The following is a 17,520-nucleotide window of genomic DNA, read 5'->3' as shown; positions in this document are numbered from 1 at the left end:
GCGATCACTCATCACTATCTAACTACAGGCCAATCTGTGTTTTACCCTTTTTTAGCAAGGTCATAGAGAAAATAATCGAAAAACGATTGATCAAATACATAACCAAATTTAATATTCTTTCACCCGACCAATTTGGATTTAGATCCGGTTACTCTACCGACCTAGCACTTGCATCTCTTACTGATCAATTAAAGAAAGCCATTAATAACGGTAAATTCGCAGCATCCTTATTTGTTGACTTTTCAAAGGCATTTGACAGCATTGACTACGAAATTCTTTATCTTAATCTAGGTTCAATTGGTATCACAGGTCCTCCTTTACTACTATTACGCAGCTACTTACGAGACAGATACCAGGTTGTTAGTGTTTCCGATGCTCATTCTTAACCTAAAATGACTAATTTAGGTGTACCACAAGGATCCATAGTGGGCCCGTTACTCTTTTTACTTTATATTAATGATCTAACTAACTGCCTCACATCTTCTAAATGTATACTATATGCCGATAATACAACAATTACTAATTCTGGTGAATGTCTGTCAACGGTAATAACCAAGCTTAATAGTGATCTTTATAACTTGTTAGAATGGTGCAAAATGAATAGACTTACCATTAATCCTACTAAAACAAAATTTATTTTATTCTCATCCCAAAATAAATCATCACTATGCATTCCGCCCATTTCCATTGGTGACCATTTATAACAAGCAAGTGAAGAATGCACGTACTTAGGTGTTATTATTGACTGTAACCTAAAATTTAATCGCCATGTAACGCATATTAAAAAGAAGTTATCACATGGAATACGCATTCTCATCAGGGCACGTCCATTTTTTTCACGACCTGTGTTGCTCTCACTCTATTTCGCATTTGTACACTCTCACATCAACTACTGCATAACCTCCTGGGGTAACACATACACACCTAAAACCGATACAAACCATCCAAAACCAGGCAATTAGAATAATCACGTCGAATCCACACACCGCCAATGCTAAACAGTTAGTACAAGCAAATAACATTCTAGACGTTGCAGCCCTTGTCAAGTACAGCCTTGCCACTCTTCTTTTCAAAATAATAAATGACAAAATATCATTGTCGCTAATTCCTCTATCATCTCTAACAAACACTAACTCCACTCGTTTTGCGCTGCATAATAACTTCATTCTGCCCAAAGTGTGCACTAATTATGGGAAACAGACAGTTCACTTTGTAGCCATATCAACATGGAATACATTACCATGTATAATAAAACTCCTGAAACCCCATCGATTTTATCATGAACTGAAAAATTTTCTGTTATGTGATATGTAAGTGACACTATGCATTGTATAATCCGATTTTCGTTTTAGACCTGCCACTGTTATGTACTCCAACATGTAATTAATTTTTTTCTCTTTCTTCCTCTTTTACTTTCGTTTTATCTAGTTTCGAAATATTGCTTACTGCCGTTATATTGTCTATTAATTACCTCATCTACTTAGATTTGTGTTTCATTATTTATTGTTACTGGAATTGTACCAATTGAGCTGTTGTTGCTTGCTAAATGAACTTTTGTGTGAACCATGAACAGGAGGTCCCAATTCACTTTTAACTGTGGGACCTCCTTCTGTATACTTCTATCTGTATATTATTTTTATGTAATAAGATTGATTGATTGATTGATTGATTGATTGATTGATTGATTGATTGATTGATTGATTGATTGATTGATTGATTGATTGAACGTATGTGGGACGCAGAAGTAAATAACAAACTGCACGTGATAAAGCCACAGTTAGGTTCTTGGCCCTCCATAACCAAATCACGGCGAACAGATGTCCTATTTTGTCGCCTCAGAATAGGACACACATTTGGCACGCATAACTTCTTACTCACTGAAAATTACTCCAACCTGCGGTAGATGCGGGGAGAGGCTGACCGTCCTCCACGTCCTCCTGGAGTGTCAGGCAGCCGAATCTGAGAGAAGGAAAAAATTTTTCCCTAGCATACCGGCAGCACATCCCCCTACATCCTGTAATGCTATCGGCCCAGAACCGCTATTTGACACCAACGCAGTCCTAAGTTTTCTGAAAGATGTTGTGTTGCATGTTGTTAGCCCCACATGTTCGTAGCGGGTCCTCTTTTCATAGGATGCTGCTGTGATAGCTCTTTCATATAGCACATGCCTCTTGCGAGGCAGCAGTGCTCCAAGTAATTTTACCATCTCATATATTTTTTATTTTGCATCATTCTTCTACGATGGATTTTAATGTTCATAGTATTCGTCATTAGTCATCGCCATAGTTTTATAGCACGTAGATTTTACGCACTTTACAGCGACTATTTTTAGGCCCCTTTACAGCCAAATCACATCTTCTTCACAGAACTCATCATTCCACGGCGAAATCACTAACACTGTCTTGGCACTCTTTGGCCATATCTGGCCCTTGCGCCACTAAACCACACACATTCATTCAAGCTTAACAAGCGTAGGAAGAGGCAATTGTCACGGGACACAGTATATATTCCTTAATTTTACACGCATGCACCCGCCCTCTCCTGTCACAGTAGGAGCACCGCTATGCCTAATAAGTGTACTGACAGACATTCAGAGCTTCTTCAGACGTGCCTGTGTCGATTTTAGCCCTTAAGAGCAGTAAAAGACATGCATTTATTTTTTTGGACTACCTGATTTTTCGCAACTTTTCGCGGCCCTTAGGGGGTCCGAAAAATTGGACGTTGACTGTAAACTGACCAAAAGTATGCTTCAAATGGTCCGTAGTGCGAACGCACGACAAAAGGAGCATGAGAACAGAAAGGACCGATGCATTGAGGAATGAACAGGGAATGAAGTATGTGAGCGCTTCTTTGAAGGAGCCTGAGCTCAAAAAACACTCTTGGCTGACACCGAGATGCAGGTGTCCCTCATGCAAACCAAAATAAACTCTTTAAGCAGTGAAACACAACACTGAGGCGTTGTGCGCGGGCTGAGAGTATGTCAGGACAGTTGAGGTTGACTTACGAGCTGTTGAAAGAGACTCTCAATTGGGACAAAATTCGGGCCTCATACCACTGAGTTGGTATAAATAGCTCATATTCGAAAATATTTGCTTCTGTATGCATCTCCTTTCTATTTGTATTTGATAGTGTCAGACTCGATTTGCAATTTCTTTCGAAGACATTTTATTTGCTCTGCATTTTACTAACCCCTCCCTTCTATTCTTTTTTTGAACAACATAAACTCCCTTCTATTCTTTTTTTGAACAACATAAACACTACTCCTTAGTATTCAAATTGGATTAAGTCGGTTCTTTTAAAAAATTTTTTTCATGCGCTTACTAAAGAGTGACAGCATCGGGCGATATAGTTCCAGCCTGTCTTGACATAAAACATAGTTCTGCATCACTCAGGGAATTTGGAAATGTCAACTTGGTAGACACCCTGTACCTCACATTGCACCTCCAACGCTGACTAGCACATCTTTCTTTTCGATTCTACACCCCTGCCACTAACTGTGTAGCTGGACAGACCTAAATTAATCGTGTTTGCTGTCGTTTGGAGATACTCAGATGTTTTGCATTCTACCTAATTACATAATTAGCTCTAATTTATTAATCAACTTCTCAAATATTATACTTCGATGAAAAATGTCAATGAGAAAATTGTAGAGCAACATGAAAAACTCCCAATACAGCTTTTTGTTGGTCAGTACATGCTACATAAGTGTTTTTCATAGCAGGAAAGAAACCTGCGAATACACGCAAAGTGCCTCAAGAGGCATATCGCGCAGCAATTTTGCATGCATTTGCGGGCTTCGTTAATGCTCAGAAAAACACTTTTATGTAGCACGTATTGAGCAACAGAAAGCTGTATCAGGAGTTTTCCATGTCACTCTACAATTTTCTCATTGACACTTTTCATGTAATTATAACATTTGAGAAGTTCATCAATTCAGACTAATTATCTAACTGGGCAGAATGAAAAAAAATAATTTGGGTTTCTCAAAGTGACAACAAACAATGTTATTTTGGTTCTATCAAGCTGTGTGGCATTTTCATATTTTTAAACTCTGGCTAAAGTTAGCTGGGACACCCTGTATATACTGTGGCAAGAAAAACATATATCACCTTGAAAAAGACAAGTCCATTTGTTGAAACTTTGGCTTCCACTTTTACCTTGTTCTCGTTTTGCTCATCATCTTAATGCGGGATTGTCATACAGCGACATTTCGTTGTCAAGAGATACAAAATGCATTGAATCCTATGGGCGTTCGCAGGGGATACGAAAATATTTCGTTGTCATGGGGTTTCATTACTGTGCGTTTCGACAGTATTTGCTCTTAATCTTTTTTTAAATGTGTAAGCATTCCTGTGCCTATCCAATGAGAAATTTGTCCGTCACGTAAGACAATGAATGTCTTATACCCCCTTAAAAGAAAGCTTTAGCTTGGGCAGAACTCTGATGCCGCCTATTCAAATACTACTTGTAAAATGCAGAAACACTTTTCTGAGATGACCACTGGGCTGATTTTAATGAAATTTGTTGCATTTGAGAGAGAATGTTAAAATTCTAGTGACTGTTGGAAGCAGAATTTTCATTTAGGGCCCAAATTTTTTAGGAGGAACTTTCAACAATTGGTAAGGTTTAAAAAAAATGGAAGCATGAAGTTTACAAACTTGTAGTTCTGCACTATGAACAGATATCGCAGTTCTGTAAACTGCATCCATTAGAGCATCCAAAGTGGACAAATTTGATTTATCAATTTACATCTTACATGAATTTGTTACATTGTTTGCAAGGGTTTTGCAGTAGTCCTACTCGCATATCGGTGGTCTATCTGAGCCATATAAAAAAATTAATTTTGTCCGCTTTAGATGTACTACTAGATCCAATTTACAGAATTGTGGTATTGTTTTTCGTTGCTGAGTTAGAGTTGTAAACTTCATACTTTAATTTCTGGAAAATTTGCAATTTTCAACAATCTTTATTAAAAAATTGACTCCCCAAATGAAAAATTTGTTACCAAGCGTCGCTAGATCTTGACTTTCTTCTTTAAGTATAACCCACATCAAATTTAGTACAGTGGTTGCTGAGAAAAGCGACTTTCCTTTCAGATATATTTAGATTGGACCCCTCGAGCTATAGCTTCCTTTTAAGCAATGTCTCATACCCCTTTAAGCAAGCAAAAAATGCAGTGGCTCATACCCACGTAAGGCGTAGACTACAAGCGCTCAGCAAAGAAGCAAACAGTGCATACATTCATTTAAATCACCCATACAACATGCAGAACATCAAACGTTTCAATAAAGAACAAGCTCAAAACAAGCATCCGAACCATCAATAAAGCATTAGATACCCCCCTCAGCAAATGTAATAGTAGTTTTGCAAGAGCTTTGATAAATTAACATAAAATCACCTTAATAAACACCAAAGGTCATGGGCTCGACTCCCACCAAACGTGAAGGGCTCAGGTGCCTTAACTATGTCTTAATTACTTGTGGCTATCTAACTTCGCCTTAATTAACACCAATGGTTGTGGGTTCAAGTAGCATAATGAACTCTGTCTTAATTAAACATGACCTATCATGTTTGCTAGCAAACGTGATCAGCGAACGACCGATGAGGGTTGATAAGGGTTGGATCAAGTTCTGTAACATTGATAATGGCATCGGGCTGCATGGAGATTAGCAAGTGGCACAATGCTAGACAGCTATCAGAGGAGCTTCTGCATGAACTTTTGTGTTCTTTATTGGAAATGTTGGCTACGGGAAATCGTACTAAATGGAATTGTATCAACAAGGTTTTATTGTATTCTCATTTGCTCATCCTGCTCAGGGTTGTTACACTGTCAACAGAATAAACAATACTTACCCATAAAAACAGCGCAGTTAGAGCAAAGAACGACAGAAAGCTGAGCTAGTTGGTAAGAATTCATTATGCAAAAAGGTGAGGCATGCAGACAGGACAGAACACAGGACAACACGAATGCAGCGTTCGTGTTGTCCACTTCTCTTGTGTCCTGTCTGCACGCCTCACTTTTTTGCATAGTTAGAGCAAAGGCGTAGCTAGCATTCAGTATGAACGAAAGGAGGTACTCAATTCCACTATTTATAATGAGCCATTCTTTTTTAATCTTGCTTACATCAGCGCGCATTTAAATGTCTGCTGCTATTTGGTCAATAGATACCCAGATAGTTTTTGACATTCCTGCTTCCATTGGGGTTGCCATAATAGTCTTCATGAATTATGTACCGTTGTATGTAGGGGGTGTGAGAAACCACCTAGCCCCATGCTTCCATGAATGCTGCTGTTAAGAGACTTTGAAAAATGTGCTGTTGCAAGTACATCTTGATTCAGCTCTAGTTAATGTATATTAGAGAAAAAAAAATACAGTTGCTTTGCATTAATTCAAGCTACTGGCTACTGTACTGCAGTATTTGTTTGAATTGTGCAAAAGTGAATAAAATTTGGCATCAGACAATTTTGAGGCACAATTTTGTGCTGAGTACAAGAGTGTGAAATCGGTCACTGCTAGCTTCTATTATGCAGAAGGCCAAGATAGCATTAATTAAGGATGCACATCCGAGGTAACAGAGCCAAATAAGTGTAACTTCGTCTGTGGCCCCAACTTTTACTGGCATTTGTCAACAGCATAACAATGTGAACTTGAAATACTTACACATTTTGGTTTATATATTATTACAAGGGGCTTTTAATTACCTACTTCTGGCTTTATAGTTCTGCCTCGTGAACTCAAATGGTTTAAAGTTACTGAAAGCCTTGCTAGAGTTGAACAGTTTCAAATGTTTAAAACACATTGAAAGCATAATGGCCCAAGTGAAACTTGGAGATGTGTTTGGGGTAGCAAGAACATTGAATTTCTCAAGCTTTAATCGTCACAAATTGATTACAGTGCTTTCTGGAAACATGCACATAAACCTTCTATTGATTGCCAAGTGATCGTTTTAGGTTATCTAGGCCAGACACCTAGATAGCTTTATAAAGAAAAGGAGTGGGGCAATTTTTTCAGCCAGGCTGCTTACTCAGGGATCACAACATAAATGTTGCCCTAAATGTAGCATATGTTTTGTCTGGGTTGTGTGCTTTGTCTATGCAAAAGAAGGAGGAACACTACCGGGGATACACAGGCCACACACTGCTGCCTACTTTCAGCTTTTGCAAATCCTGCAAGGTATTACAGCCCAGCGTTAATCAGTGTTTTACTTTTTTTTTCTGTTTAATTTGGGTTGTAGTACAGTATGGTTCACTCTTAAGCACAGTCAGTACTCTGTCAGCGATTAATGCTGAGATATCACATAAATATCTACAGGGAAATTTTTTGTGTGCAAATGTACATCCCATTGATTGTATCAGCCACTTATTTCAGATAAAGCATAATAAATGTTCTATTTACATATTGGCTTTATTACTGCATAGGTGTATCCTTATCACTGGACCATGCTGTATTTCGGAAATTGATAAGCAAAGGAAATGGCTTGATGCTGGGAAATTTGATGCCAAGTGTCATACCAAATATTTATGATTTAGTTGTTTGGTTATGTGCTCTCTTTCTTTATTTCTTCATTTCAGTCTCTATTTGGAATGAAGTTTGAGGCTGAGGAGTTTCTCGACACCATGTACCAGTTCTTCACGCACCTTTACACCATGAGGTGAATGCCGGCCGGTAGCTTTGTTTGCAGACTGCTCAATTTCTTGTCGCATTTGTCATCCTGTATGTATGTATTGGTGTGTACAAAACATGAGTAAACATTTCTTTTTATTTTAGGTTGGCAGATTCCTTGCTGGGTGTCACGTGTGTCATTCTGCTGCTCCTAATCAGGGTGAATACACTGCTCACATATATTTGTCAAACGTGATGTTCAGTTGTTCAGATTAGAATTGAATAGGGGTACACAAATAATAGTCAATTTTGTGTGCATATTGAGCTATCTTTGTTGTTTGATTTGTATTTGTTAATAGAATTTACTATTCAAAGTTGTTAAATATTTGTTTTGTTCGAATAATGTAAGGGGCAACAACGGGTGTTGAAGTACAGATGAATATGGAGTCTTCATCTATATGATTCTGCTGCAGGAGAGCCATGGTTACTACCCAGACGAACCAGTTCCTGAGCAAATGCACAATAGCTACCAATTGTTATATGAGCATGTCTGCCCTTGCCATCTCAATTTAGGCTAGGCATTTTATTATATTTGACCAATCTCGTCATGCTTAGATTCTCTTAAGGTGGGGCATTTTACTTAGCTCCTTCATCGAGCACAGCACTCCACTATGTGCATCTGGTGATGTGCTGTTTGTTTGTTTCCTTACTGTCATAGTCATTGGTGCACCAGATATTTTTTTGTTGTTTCTCATTTACAAACCTTTTACTTTATCCTACAACAGTTATTTATGGCATTATATACCTATAGGTACAAGATCACACAACGTAAATGTTTTCTTTCTTTTTTGTCAACCGGAACCTTTATAATTTTTTTACCGAAATAATGTAGCGCCAAGACACAATTATACGGAAGGGACACAGAACACGTCACAGCCACTACTAACAACTTCATTTGAAAGACAATTAGACGAGTATATGTACTGTTCCCAACATGCAGGTGCACCTACCACTACCAAGGGCAATTATCAGGGCTGGTAAGATCACTTGATATATCTAAAGAAAGCAAGCTCCACGTTGTACAAAACAGCAGAAGTCTAGATTATGCAAGTGCTGTGGTTCATTGCACTAAAGCGCGTATGGTTCATTGAGTGTGTTTTTTATTGCAGTAACCCAAAAGCAAGATATTCCTTTGAGAGTCATTGTAAGTGAGCGCAACACAGGGCAACTTCAAGTTAGTAGGTTTTTGTTAAAGAGCCTGAAACAACTTTCCATTCACGATCCTTTTCTCGTAGTAAACTCCGATGACATCAGCAAATTGTTCCAGCAGAACCAGAACATGGTTATGCATTCTCTGTTAACATTGAAGGCCTGTTGTATTCTATGCCTCAGGACGCGTTGTTTGCTGCGGTTTGGAAGTGTGTTGAACTGAACGAGGATATTCCTTTTCAAGATACTATTGGTATGCATGTGGACAACATTTTAGTTTTACTTAAGACCTACCTGAAGAGTACTTTTATTTCATTTGACAACCGGTTCCGTTTGTAAAAGGGCATATGATCGGGATCATATGTAACACCTTTACTTTGCGGCGTATTCCTGTCGGAAATAGACAAAATGCTTGACAACAGTCTGCACAGTTCAGATGTTGTTAAAGTTTTTGGATACATTGATTTTTAGTTGTGATGGACCAGGGTAGTATTTTTAGCTATTTTCATGTTTAAAAGATTTTAGATGATTTTAAACTTCACGTGAAAGGCCTGTCATTCACATTTGAACTCCCCATAGACAATACATTCCAGTTCTTGGATTTAAGCCTTATGTTCTCAAAGGATCATGTATGCTGGTGCTATTCACCATGAGCAAGAATGGAACTACTTCCTTATGACTCCGCGCATTCTAAGCTTCTAAAAAGAGCTATAGCTTCATCCTCCCCGGGGTCAACACTCAAGATGTCCTGTGAATGCAAGATGCAGGGCACTCTTAACACGCAGTTCATTAGGCTTTCAAAAGCTGGCTACCCTCATTCGGTCCCAACATCCGTGGCTGAATCCCTGCAAAAGAAGCTAAAAGCAGGCACTCCAGAGAATAAGGCAACAGCCAGTGAGCGGATTGGCCTAAGGCTGGAAGTTGTGCCATTTGTGCATAAGATGAGCCACAGTTTGAAAAAAGTGGCGAATAGGTACGGAGTGCCTGTCATGTTCTCCGCTCCAAATAGGCTGGCCCAACTGTGTCCCCACATAATGGGCAGCTAAATGTTAGGCTGCCAAGGGAAACATGTAAAACCGTACTTGCGTTGCGCCACTGGGGTGGTTTATGAAATTCCTCTGTCTTGTGGAAAGTGCTATATAGGACAAACAGGCTGCTGTGTCAATGACCAAATGAGGGAGCATGCTAATAACCTGAAGAAAGTCTTCCCTGCACATCTTTCAGTGCACTGTAAAGCCTGCACTAGTAAGCCGGTATTTCATGATGTGAAGATCCTGGGCAGAAGCAAAGATAAAGCAGCGCATGAGTTATTAGAACTGTTAAAAACGTAGTGCTTGCATAAGCCAGACTTCTGCTGTTTTGTATAACGCGCAGCTTGCTTTCTTTAGATCTGACAAGTGGTCTTGCCAGCCCTGATAATCGCCCTCGGTAATGGTAGGTGCACATGCGTGTTGGGAACAGTATATATACTCTTCTAGCTGTCTTTCAAATAAAATTGTTAGTAGCGCCTGTGACGTGTTCTGTGTCCCTTCTGTGTAATTTTTTTCGCGCTGCATTATGTCGGTAAGCAAACACCAACTAGCACAAGTCCTTCTACTTTATAATTTATTTTGTTTAGAAAGTGAAAGCATTCAGTATTCAATTTGATATTCAAAAATATATAGGTTTTTTTTTTCACGAATATTCGTATTCCGTTTGATTAGAGAATCTTTCTATCCAGACACCCCCAGAATTCAGTTTAAAAGACTGCTCAGTACCTAGTTAGGGAAGAGGAAGTGGGACAAGGCTAGTAATGGGCTCACTTTAAAAACCTTGCATACGGTGTGTACAGAGTACATTCATAGCTTTACTCTAAGGCTGGGTGGTCCAGTCTTCTAAGACTGTTGCCATCTTGGTCCAATCTTGTGCAATTTCCTAGTTTAAGTTTTTGTTGTGGGAGCAGGAACTGAAAAATAACATCCGTGCCTGAGACATGAACAATTTATTTTTCTGGCAATGCTTTTTCTTTTTGTTTTTTTCTTCCTTCGAAATGAGTCAAGAAGGTTCTACTGTATTAAACAATCATGGCCAGAAAAGCAAGCCTCTTGTCAAATGTAGGACCTCGAAAATCACGTCATAAGATAAGATATTCATGGGGACATATATAAATTTTAGAATTTGTTTTTTATCTGCTTGTGCAGCATTTCAAGGATATGAAGTTCAGCCCAGATTCCAGGCTTCCATCTCGGGCACAAAAGATCATTGAGGGCATCTGGTGGACTTTTGCGACAGGTAACTTGTCTCAAGCCTGCACTGACATATATACATAGCGAGATTCTGGTGTTTGCTATTTCATATAGCCCCTATTGGTCTAATTATAACCAGGGCCCTGCACCATGGCATCTTTTATAGTTCAGGTTTAGAGTTTATCAGCTCATCCGTCCCTGCACTGTTGACCTTAAATTAACCATGAAATTTAGTATATGAACAAAACAATGAGTTCTCGAGAAGGAGACTTGAAGCGGTCAGCAGGGGATAAAAATTAAACCCTCAGCCTGAAGCCAGCATCTCAACTAGGAATCTTGTCCTCACCAGGTCAACAACAAGTATGAGCATTGTGTTTCAGCAGTTTGTATGGCTGCACATGCAGTCAAAGCTCGATATGATGAACACAAATATAACAAATTGCTAAATATAATGAAGTAAGTCTAAAATGTTTCCCACTGATATCAGCAGGTTACAAATACACTCATAATGAATATTGGAATGACAAAGTTATAGTGTAGTTTCATGTCGGATGCAATTTTGCTGAAACGAGTTTTGACTGCAAAATGGCTGCAGCCCATCGCACACTCGTCCTTAAAGCGAGGTTTTAGCAGGGAGGAAGGAAAATGTTTGATATGATGAACACAAATATATCAAATTGCCAAATATAATGAAGTAAGTCTAAAATGTTTCCCACTGATATCGGCAAGTTACAAATACACTCATTATGAATGTTGGATATAACAAAGATACGGTGTAGTTTCATATCGGATGCAATTTCGCTGAAGCGAGTTTTGACTGTAAAATGGCTGCAGCCCATCGCACACTCATCTTTAGAACGAGGCTTTAGCAGGGAGGAAGGAAAAAGTTAGGAGGGAGCATCGCGTAACTTGGTTGAAGCCAAACTTGCCGTCTCAAACGTGATCGCACGTCAAAGTGCACAGTTGGTTTTAGTGTTCCCACTCAGCAGGCAGAGCGACAGCAGTGCAGCTGAACAAGTGTGAACCGAATAAAATCTACTGGCATAGCTGCTGGTAAGCAGATGTCTCAGTAAGTCTCGATTCTTGCTCCGTGAGCTCGACACAAGAGGTCACGTATTGGGCCACCACTGAGCAAAGGGCTGGCTGTGTGCTCTCTCCTAACTAATGCTCTCTCCTAACTTTTTCCTTCCTCCATGGGTTTCAGTAAGACGGAGTGCATTGTCAGAGCATGGTGTTGTGCCATTACCACCAGCCCGGATTCCGAATCTACAAGATGCAGAATTTATCCTGCGAACGCCCTTTGGACAAACCCAGGGCTGCGCCGAAAGGCCCAGCGCCCTAATTCTCCCTTGACAAGTCAAGATGCTGAGCCGTCAGGCAGCGGCGTCCCAGGAGAAGCATCGGCAAGCGACATGTCCAAACGTGCAACAAAGTGCTAGACAGCCCGGCGCCGTATTTCCTTTTCCCTGGAGGTCACTGCGCACGGCAACTTGGAAGCGGGTGGCCAGTGCGGTCGCTGGTTTGACCTCTCGAACGACCGTCGAGTGCTGGCTTTGTATTGGGCCGTTTGAGTAACAATCGTTTCTCGGGGTTTTATAAGTCCCGACGACGCCGCCTGGAAAACCGGATCCACCGACCCACCGGGAGCCGAGTGCCGCTCTCGAGTGGAGTGAGATGCGTCACGCATTGCAGTCTCACCGGACGTCGCCGAGCGGGAACGGTAGCGTTTGCTGTGAGCTCTCGGCCCCCGTGCCGATCCGATCTTGTCCTTTATAATGACCTGTATATAGTGTATAAAGTCCCTTTCGTTATTCTCACCGACGCCTGACTCGGAGTCTTCGCTACCAACGCTCTGTCACGAAACGGGTGACGAGCGCTACGGGACCACCTCAAAGCCGTAACAATGGCCAGTGCCGTATGCTGTAGTCGCATCTGGTAGCACTGTCATGACATTGGTGGTGTTATTTATTGGGTCCAACAGTGTGTGGATTTGCCGCCTTAAAGCAGATTTGCGACTTTGCAAATTGATCATCTTGAAGTCAATGCAGTCAAACACTTTCATAATGAGGTCCTTGGGACCCCTGAAATTCTTCGTTATACAGGGGCCCTATAACGTAAAACTATTCAAATATGTTTTTATTCCAGTCTCCTGACATCAAATTTGCGTGACCGCCGATGAAAGCATCGGGCGGTGACCCGCAGCATTGCCTGAACAGCCCACTCAAATGCTCCCTTAGTTTATGGGAGGTCGCTTTTCTTTTCTTTCAAAACGAATAACATTGCCTACATTGAGCGGCTTTTTGTTTGTACTTGTCTGCCAAGAGGCGACAAGCACGCTCATGTGGAGAGGGTTTCGATGGGGCCGAGCCAGCACACTGAAGATAGATAAGTGGATGAAGAGGGTGATGCCGACGTCTGCGATTGGTCCGTTTTCTCTTACTCAGATTGCGGTGGCTGTTTGAAAATCACGGCGGAGTGCAACGGAAGATTAAGAATGCTGCTTAAACGGATACTTAGCAAGGAATAGCTGGCAGAACGAGGTCGTAAACGTGCCGAAAGTGCTCGAGAACGTTACACGGCCACGTAAGATGTTTTATTATACGCAAATAAACCCATGCTCTCCGGAAGGCGCGAGTAGCCAGTGCTCGAGGAATCGGCGGCAGCCATCTTTTATTCCTTTCAGAACGGGGCAGCCTATGGCTATTCAGAAAAAAAATTAGTTTTGTTCGGCATATTAATGCGTCTTTAACGCACACACGTCATTTTCACGCAGTGAGTTTTCGTGGTTTTGTGACGTCGCGGGACAGACAGGTGAAGTGGGTGCAGCCCGAAAACTTTTGACCAATAGCCGAGGGCTAATGGCGAAAAGGCGTTAAAGTGAGAAATATTTATTTTTCTTTTGTTCGGTCCAGACATGCATAATCAGTGTGTACAGTTCATATCATACGGGGAGCTATCGCGGTTTTCGTGACGTCGCGTGACAGACAGGCGAAGGGGCGCTGGTCGCAAAAAGTTTTTGACCAATCGCGGAGGACTGATTTCCGAATTGGAATAGAAAAGTTTGGAATAGCTTTACGTTATAGCGCCCCAGGTCAGTTCATTGAAGAAAGTGCACGGCGTACATAGGGCTCATATTAGAGCAGGCTAAGCACATTCAACAAGATATAATCTTTATTTAACATTATTTTGTAGGTAATGGAGTGACGCATTCAGTCACACTACATAGTAATATATATTTTAACACTCGCATGGTGAACATATGGCGGTCGGGGAACAAACAGCACACCAAGCACGAGCAACTTCATCATCCTCTTCTTTCTTCAAGGGAACACACCAAAAAGAAGTAGATGCTACAGGGCCCTCCCCCTAGTGAGATAGCCGCGGGGCTGCTGAGTGGCGCGAAAGGAAGAAATTAAGGTTGTATCTGTAGCAAAATGCACTCTAGGATGACAATATGTACGTTCAAAGGCGTTTGCAGTGGTATGTGTGCTTATCGATTCATTATCTAAATGAGTTTAAAAATTATGGGGTTTCATGTGCCAAAGCCACTTTCCAATTATGGGGCACACCGTAGTGGGGGATTCCGGAAATTTGGACCACCTGGGGTGTTTCGCATTTCGCCCCAAAAGAAATGCGGCTGCCATGGCCGGGATTCGATCCCGTGACCTCGTGCTTAGCAGCCAAACACTATAGCCACTATAGCAACCACGACGGGTGGCTAAATGAGTTAGTTTAGGACAGTCAATGGATACTGTGTCTTAGAACCTATTGATCATCAATGTAAAGTGTTTGAGCATACGGTTGAGAATCCTAAAAGGGGTCGCTATGTGGTGGCTCTAGCGAAGCACGGACTGCGTCTTCGCATATGAAGATGTGTGTACAGTCGCTGAGATGTGTGGGCTGACGAGAGGGGTGAACAATTGGTGGAACAATGGTGTCCATCATCACGCAGAGTTGGCTTGCATAGTTGGTAATTTCTAAGGGTACCAATGATGACTGTGTACCAAAATACTATCTCGGAACGTGGAGTGTTGTGCCAAAAACAAGTTCTGTCATAGAGCGCTGCATGTTGCTCTTTAGTGCATTCCGAAGGCTGAGGAGGACAAGAGGGAGTCATTCCGTCCATGACGTGGTATTGTTGGAACACATTAGGGGCCCTATAACGTAAAACTATTCCAATATGTTTCTATTCCAATTTCCTGACGTCAAATTTGTGTAACCACCGACGCAAGCACCGGGCGGTCAACCGCAGGGTTGTCTGAACAGACCAATCAAACACTCTCCTCGTTTATAGGAGGTCACTTTTGTTTGCTTGAAAAACGAATAACGTTGCCTACACTTAACGGCTTGTCGTATCTAACTGGCTGAGAAGAGGCGAGGAGAACGCTCAAGTTGAGAGGAATTCACTGAGGCAGAGCCAGTGCACTGAAAATCGATAACCGGATGAAAAGGGTGGTGCCGGCGTCTGCAAGCACCGGGCGGTCACCCGCAGGGTTGTCTGAACAGACCAATCAAACGCTCTCCTCGTTTATAGGAGGTCACTTTTGTTTGCTTAAAAAACGAATAACATTGCCTACACTTAACGGCTTGTCGTATCTAACTGGCTGACAAGAGGCGAGGAGAATGCTCAAGTTGAGAGGGATTCACTGAGGCAGAGCCAGTGCACTGAAAATCGATAACCGGATGAAAAGGGTGGTGCCGGCGTCTGCGATTGGTCGGCTTTCCCTTACTTAGCTTGTGGTGGTTGGTCGAAAATCGCGGCGGCATGCAACGGAAGCTTAAGACTGACGCTAAAACTGACCCTCAGCAAAGAAGAATGGGCAGAATTAGGTAGTAAATGTGCCGAAAGTGTTTCAAAATGTCGCACGCCCACGCAAGAAGTTTTATTACACGCAAATACACCCATGCTCTCCGGCAGGTGCGAGTAGCCAGCGTCTCAGCGATCGGCGGCAGCCATCTTTTATTCCGTTCAGAACGGGGCAGCCTGCGGCTATTCCGAAAAAAAATCAGTTTTGTTCGGCATATTAATGCATCTTTATCGCATACACGTCACTTTGACGCGGTGAGTTTGTGCGGTTTTGTGACGTCGCGTGACAGGCAGGTGAAGTGGGTGCAGCCCGAAAACTTTTTACCAATAGCCGAGGGCTAATGGCGAAAGGGGGTCAAATCAGAAATAACCGTTTTTCTTTTTTCTGTCGAATCATGCATAATCAGTGTGTACACGTCATATCAGATGGAGAGGTATCGCGGTTTTCGTGACGTCGCGTGACAGACAGGTGAAGTGGGGGGTGGTCTAAAAAAGTTTTTGACCAATCGTGGAGGGCTGATAGCAGAATTGGAATCGAAAAGTTTGGAATAGTTTTACGTTATAGCGCCCTAGGGCAGCCTTTAAATGTCGGTGAAAACGTTCGACCATTCCATTGACGTCGGATGGTCGGCAGTTGTCTTAATGTGTGTGATGCCAAGTGTTTTCGAGACACTACAGACAAGTGTGGACTCAAACTGATGAATTTGTATATACGCATCTCTTCCTTATACCATCATCATTAATCAGCTCTTTCCCTCCCCGTCCCTCTTCCCCAGTGTAGAGTAGCAGGCCAGAGCAAGTTATAGCTCAGGCCGACCTCTCTGCCTTTCTGTAAATAAATTTCTCTCTCTCTCTCAAACTGATGACCGCGGTCAGTTGTTATAGTAGAGGGTGCGCCATATCGGCTGATCCAGACTTTGACAACAGCCTGTGCAACCGCTTCTACAGTGATGTTCATAATCGGAACAGCTTCAGGCCAACGAGTAAAATGGTCGACGCACGTTAGACGCATTTCATTTCATTACCTTAAAGGCTCCAATAAATGGAGCGTTACATAAGGGGTGGCAAGAATAAAAATACATAGTCACAATAACAGGAAGTTTTTTACATTTTCGATGAACTTGGATGGGCACATAATGACAGCAACGTCGTTAGGAAGGCCGTTCCAGTCTGCAGCTGTGCGAAGAAAAAAAGAATTTGAAAATGTGACAGTGCATGAGCGTGGACGGGCAACCTGTAGCTGATGGCTAGTGCGGTGATATATGCGTGTAGGAGGAAGGATATAAGGTGCGATGTGCATAGGGCTATGAAAGAATTTGTGAAATAAAGATAGGCTGGCAATGCAACGACGGAGTGATAAGGGGGATAATGCGGATGCAGTTTTTAAGGAGGAAACGCTGATGTCAAAGGAATATGAAGAGTGGATGAAACGAGCGGCGCGATTTTGTACAGATTCAAGATCATTAATTAGGTATGCCTGGTGAGGATTCCAAATAGGCGATGCAAATTCTAGTTTTGACCTGACAAATGATTTGTAGGCTAACAATTTTACATGTTGAGGAGCATGATGTAGATGGCGTTTTAGAAATCCTAACGTCCTGTTCGCGGATGATATTAGGTTAGTAACATGAAGATTCCAGGAAAGATCGCTTGAAAGTGTTACTCCTAAATACTTG

At 41.7% G+C, this 17,520-nt stretch overlaps 1 protein-coding gene across 11 annotated transcripts in view; it reads left to right on the top strand.

The window, feature by feature from the left end:
- Positions 1 to 17,520, top strand: part of LOC142589514 (sodium-independent sulfate anion transporter-like) — a 562,847-nt gene that overhangs the window by 395,928 nt on the left and 149,399 nt on the right. For all 11 annotated transcript variants that reach the window (XR_012829867.1, XR_012829865.1, XR_012829863.1 and 8 more), the window contains exons 5-7: positions 7,573 to 7,652; positions 7,769 to 7,823; positions 10,993 to 11,083. Coding sequence is in view for 3 of the 11 variants with exons in the window: in XM_075700919.1 (XP_075557034.1) it covers positions 7,573 to 7,652; positions 7,769 to 7,823; positions 10,993 to 11,083 (226 nt within the window). In the remaining 8 variants the exon portion in view is untranslated. The remainder of the gene's footprint in view (positions 1 to 7,572; positions 7,653 to 7,768; positions 7,824 to 10,992; positions 11,084 to 17,520) is intronic.

This window comes from Dermacentor variabilis, chromosome 8, assembly GCF_050947875.1.
Source record: "Dermacentor variabilis isolate Ectoservices chromosome 8, ASM5094787v1, whole genome shotgun sequence".
NCBI classification, from domain to species: Eukaryota; Metazoa; Arthropoda; class Arachnida; order Ixodida; family Ixodidae; genus Dermacentor; species Dermacentor variabilis.
Note: the sequence above shows the minus strand (reverse complement) of the source record. Positions and strands in the feature narration are given on the sequence as shown.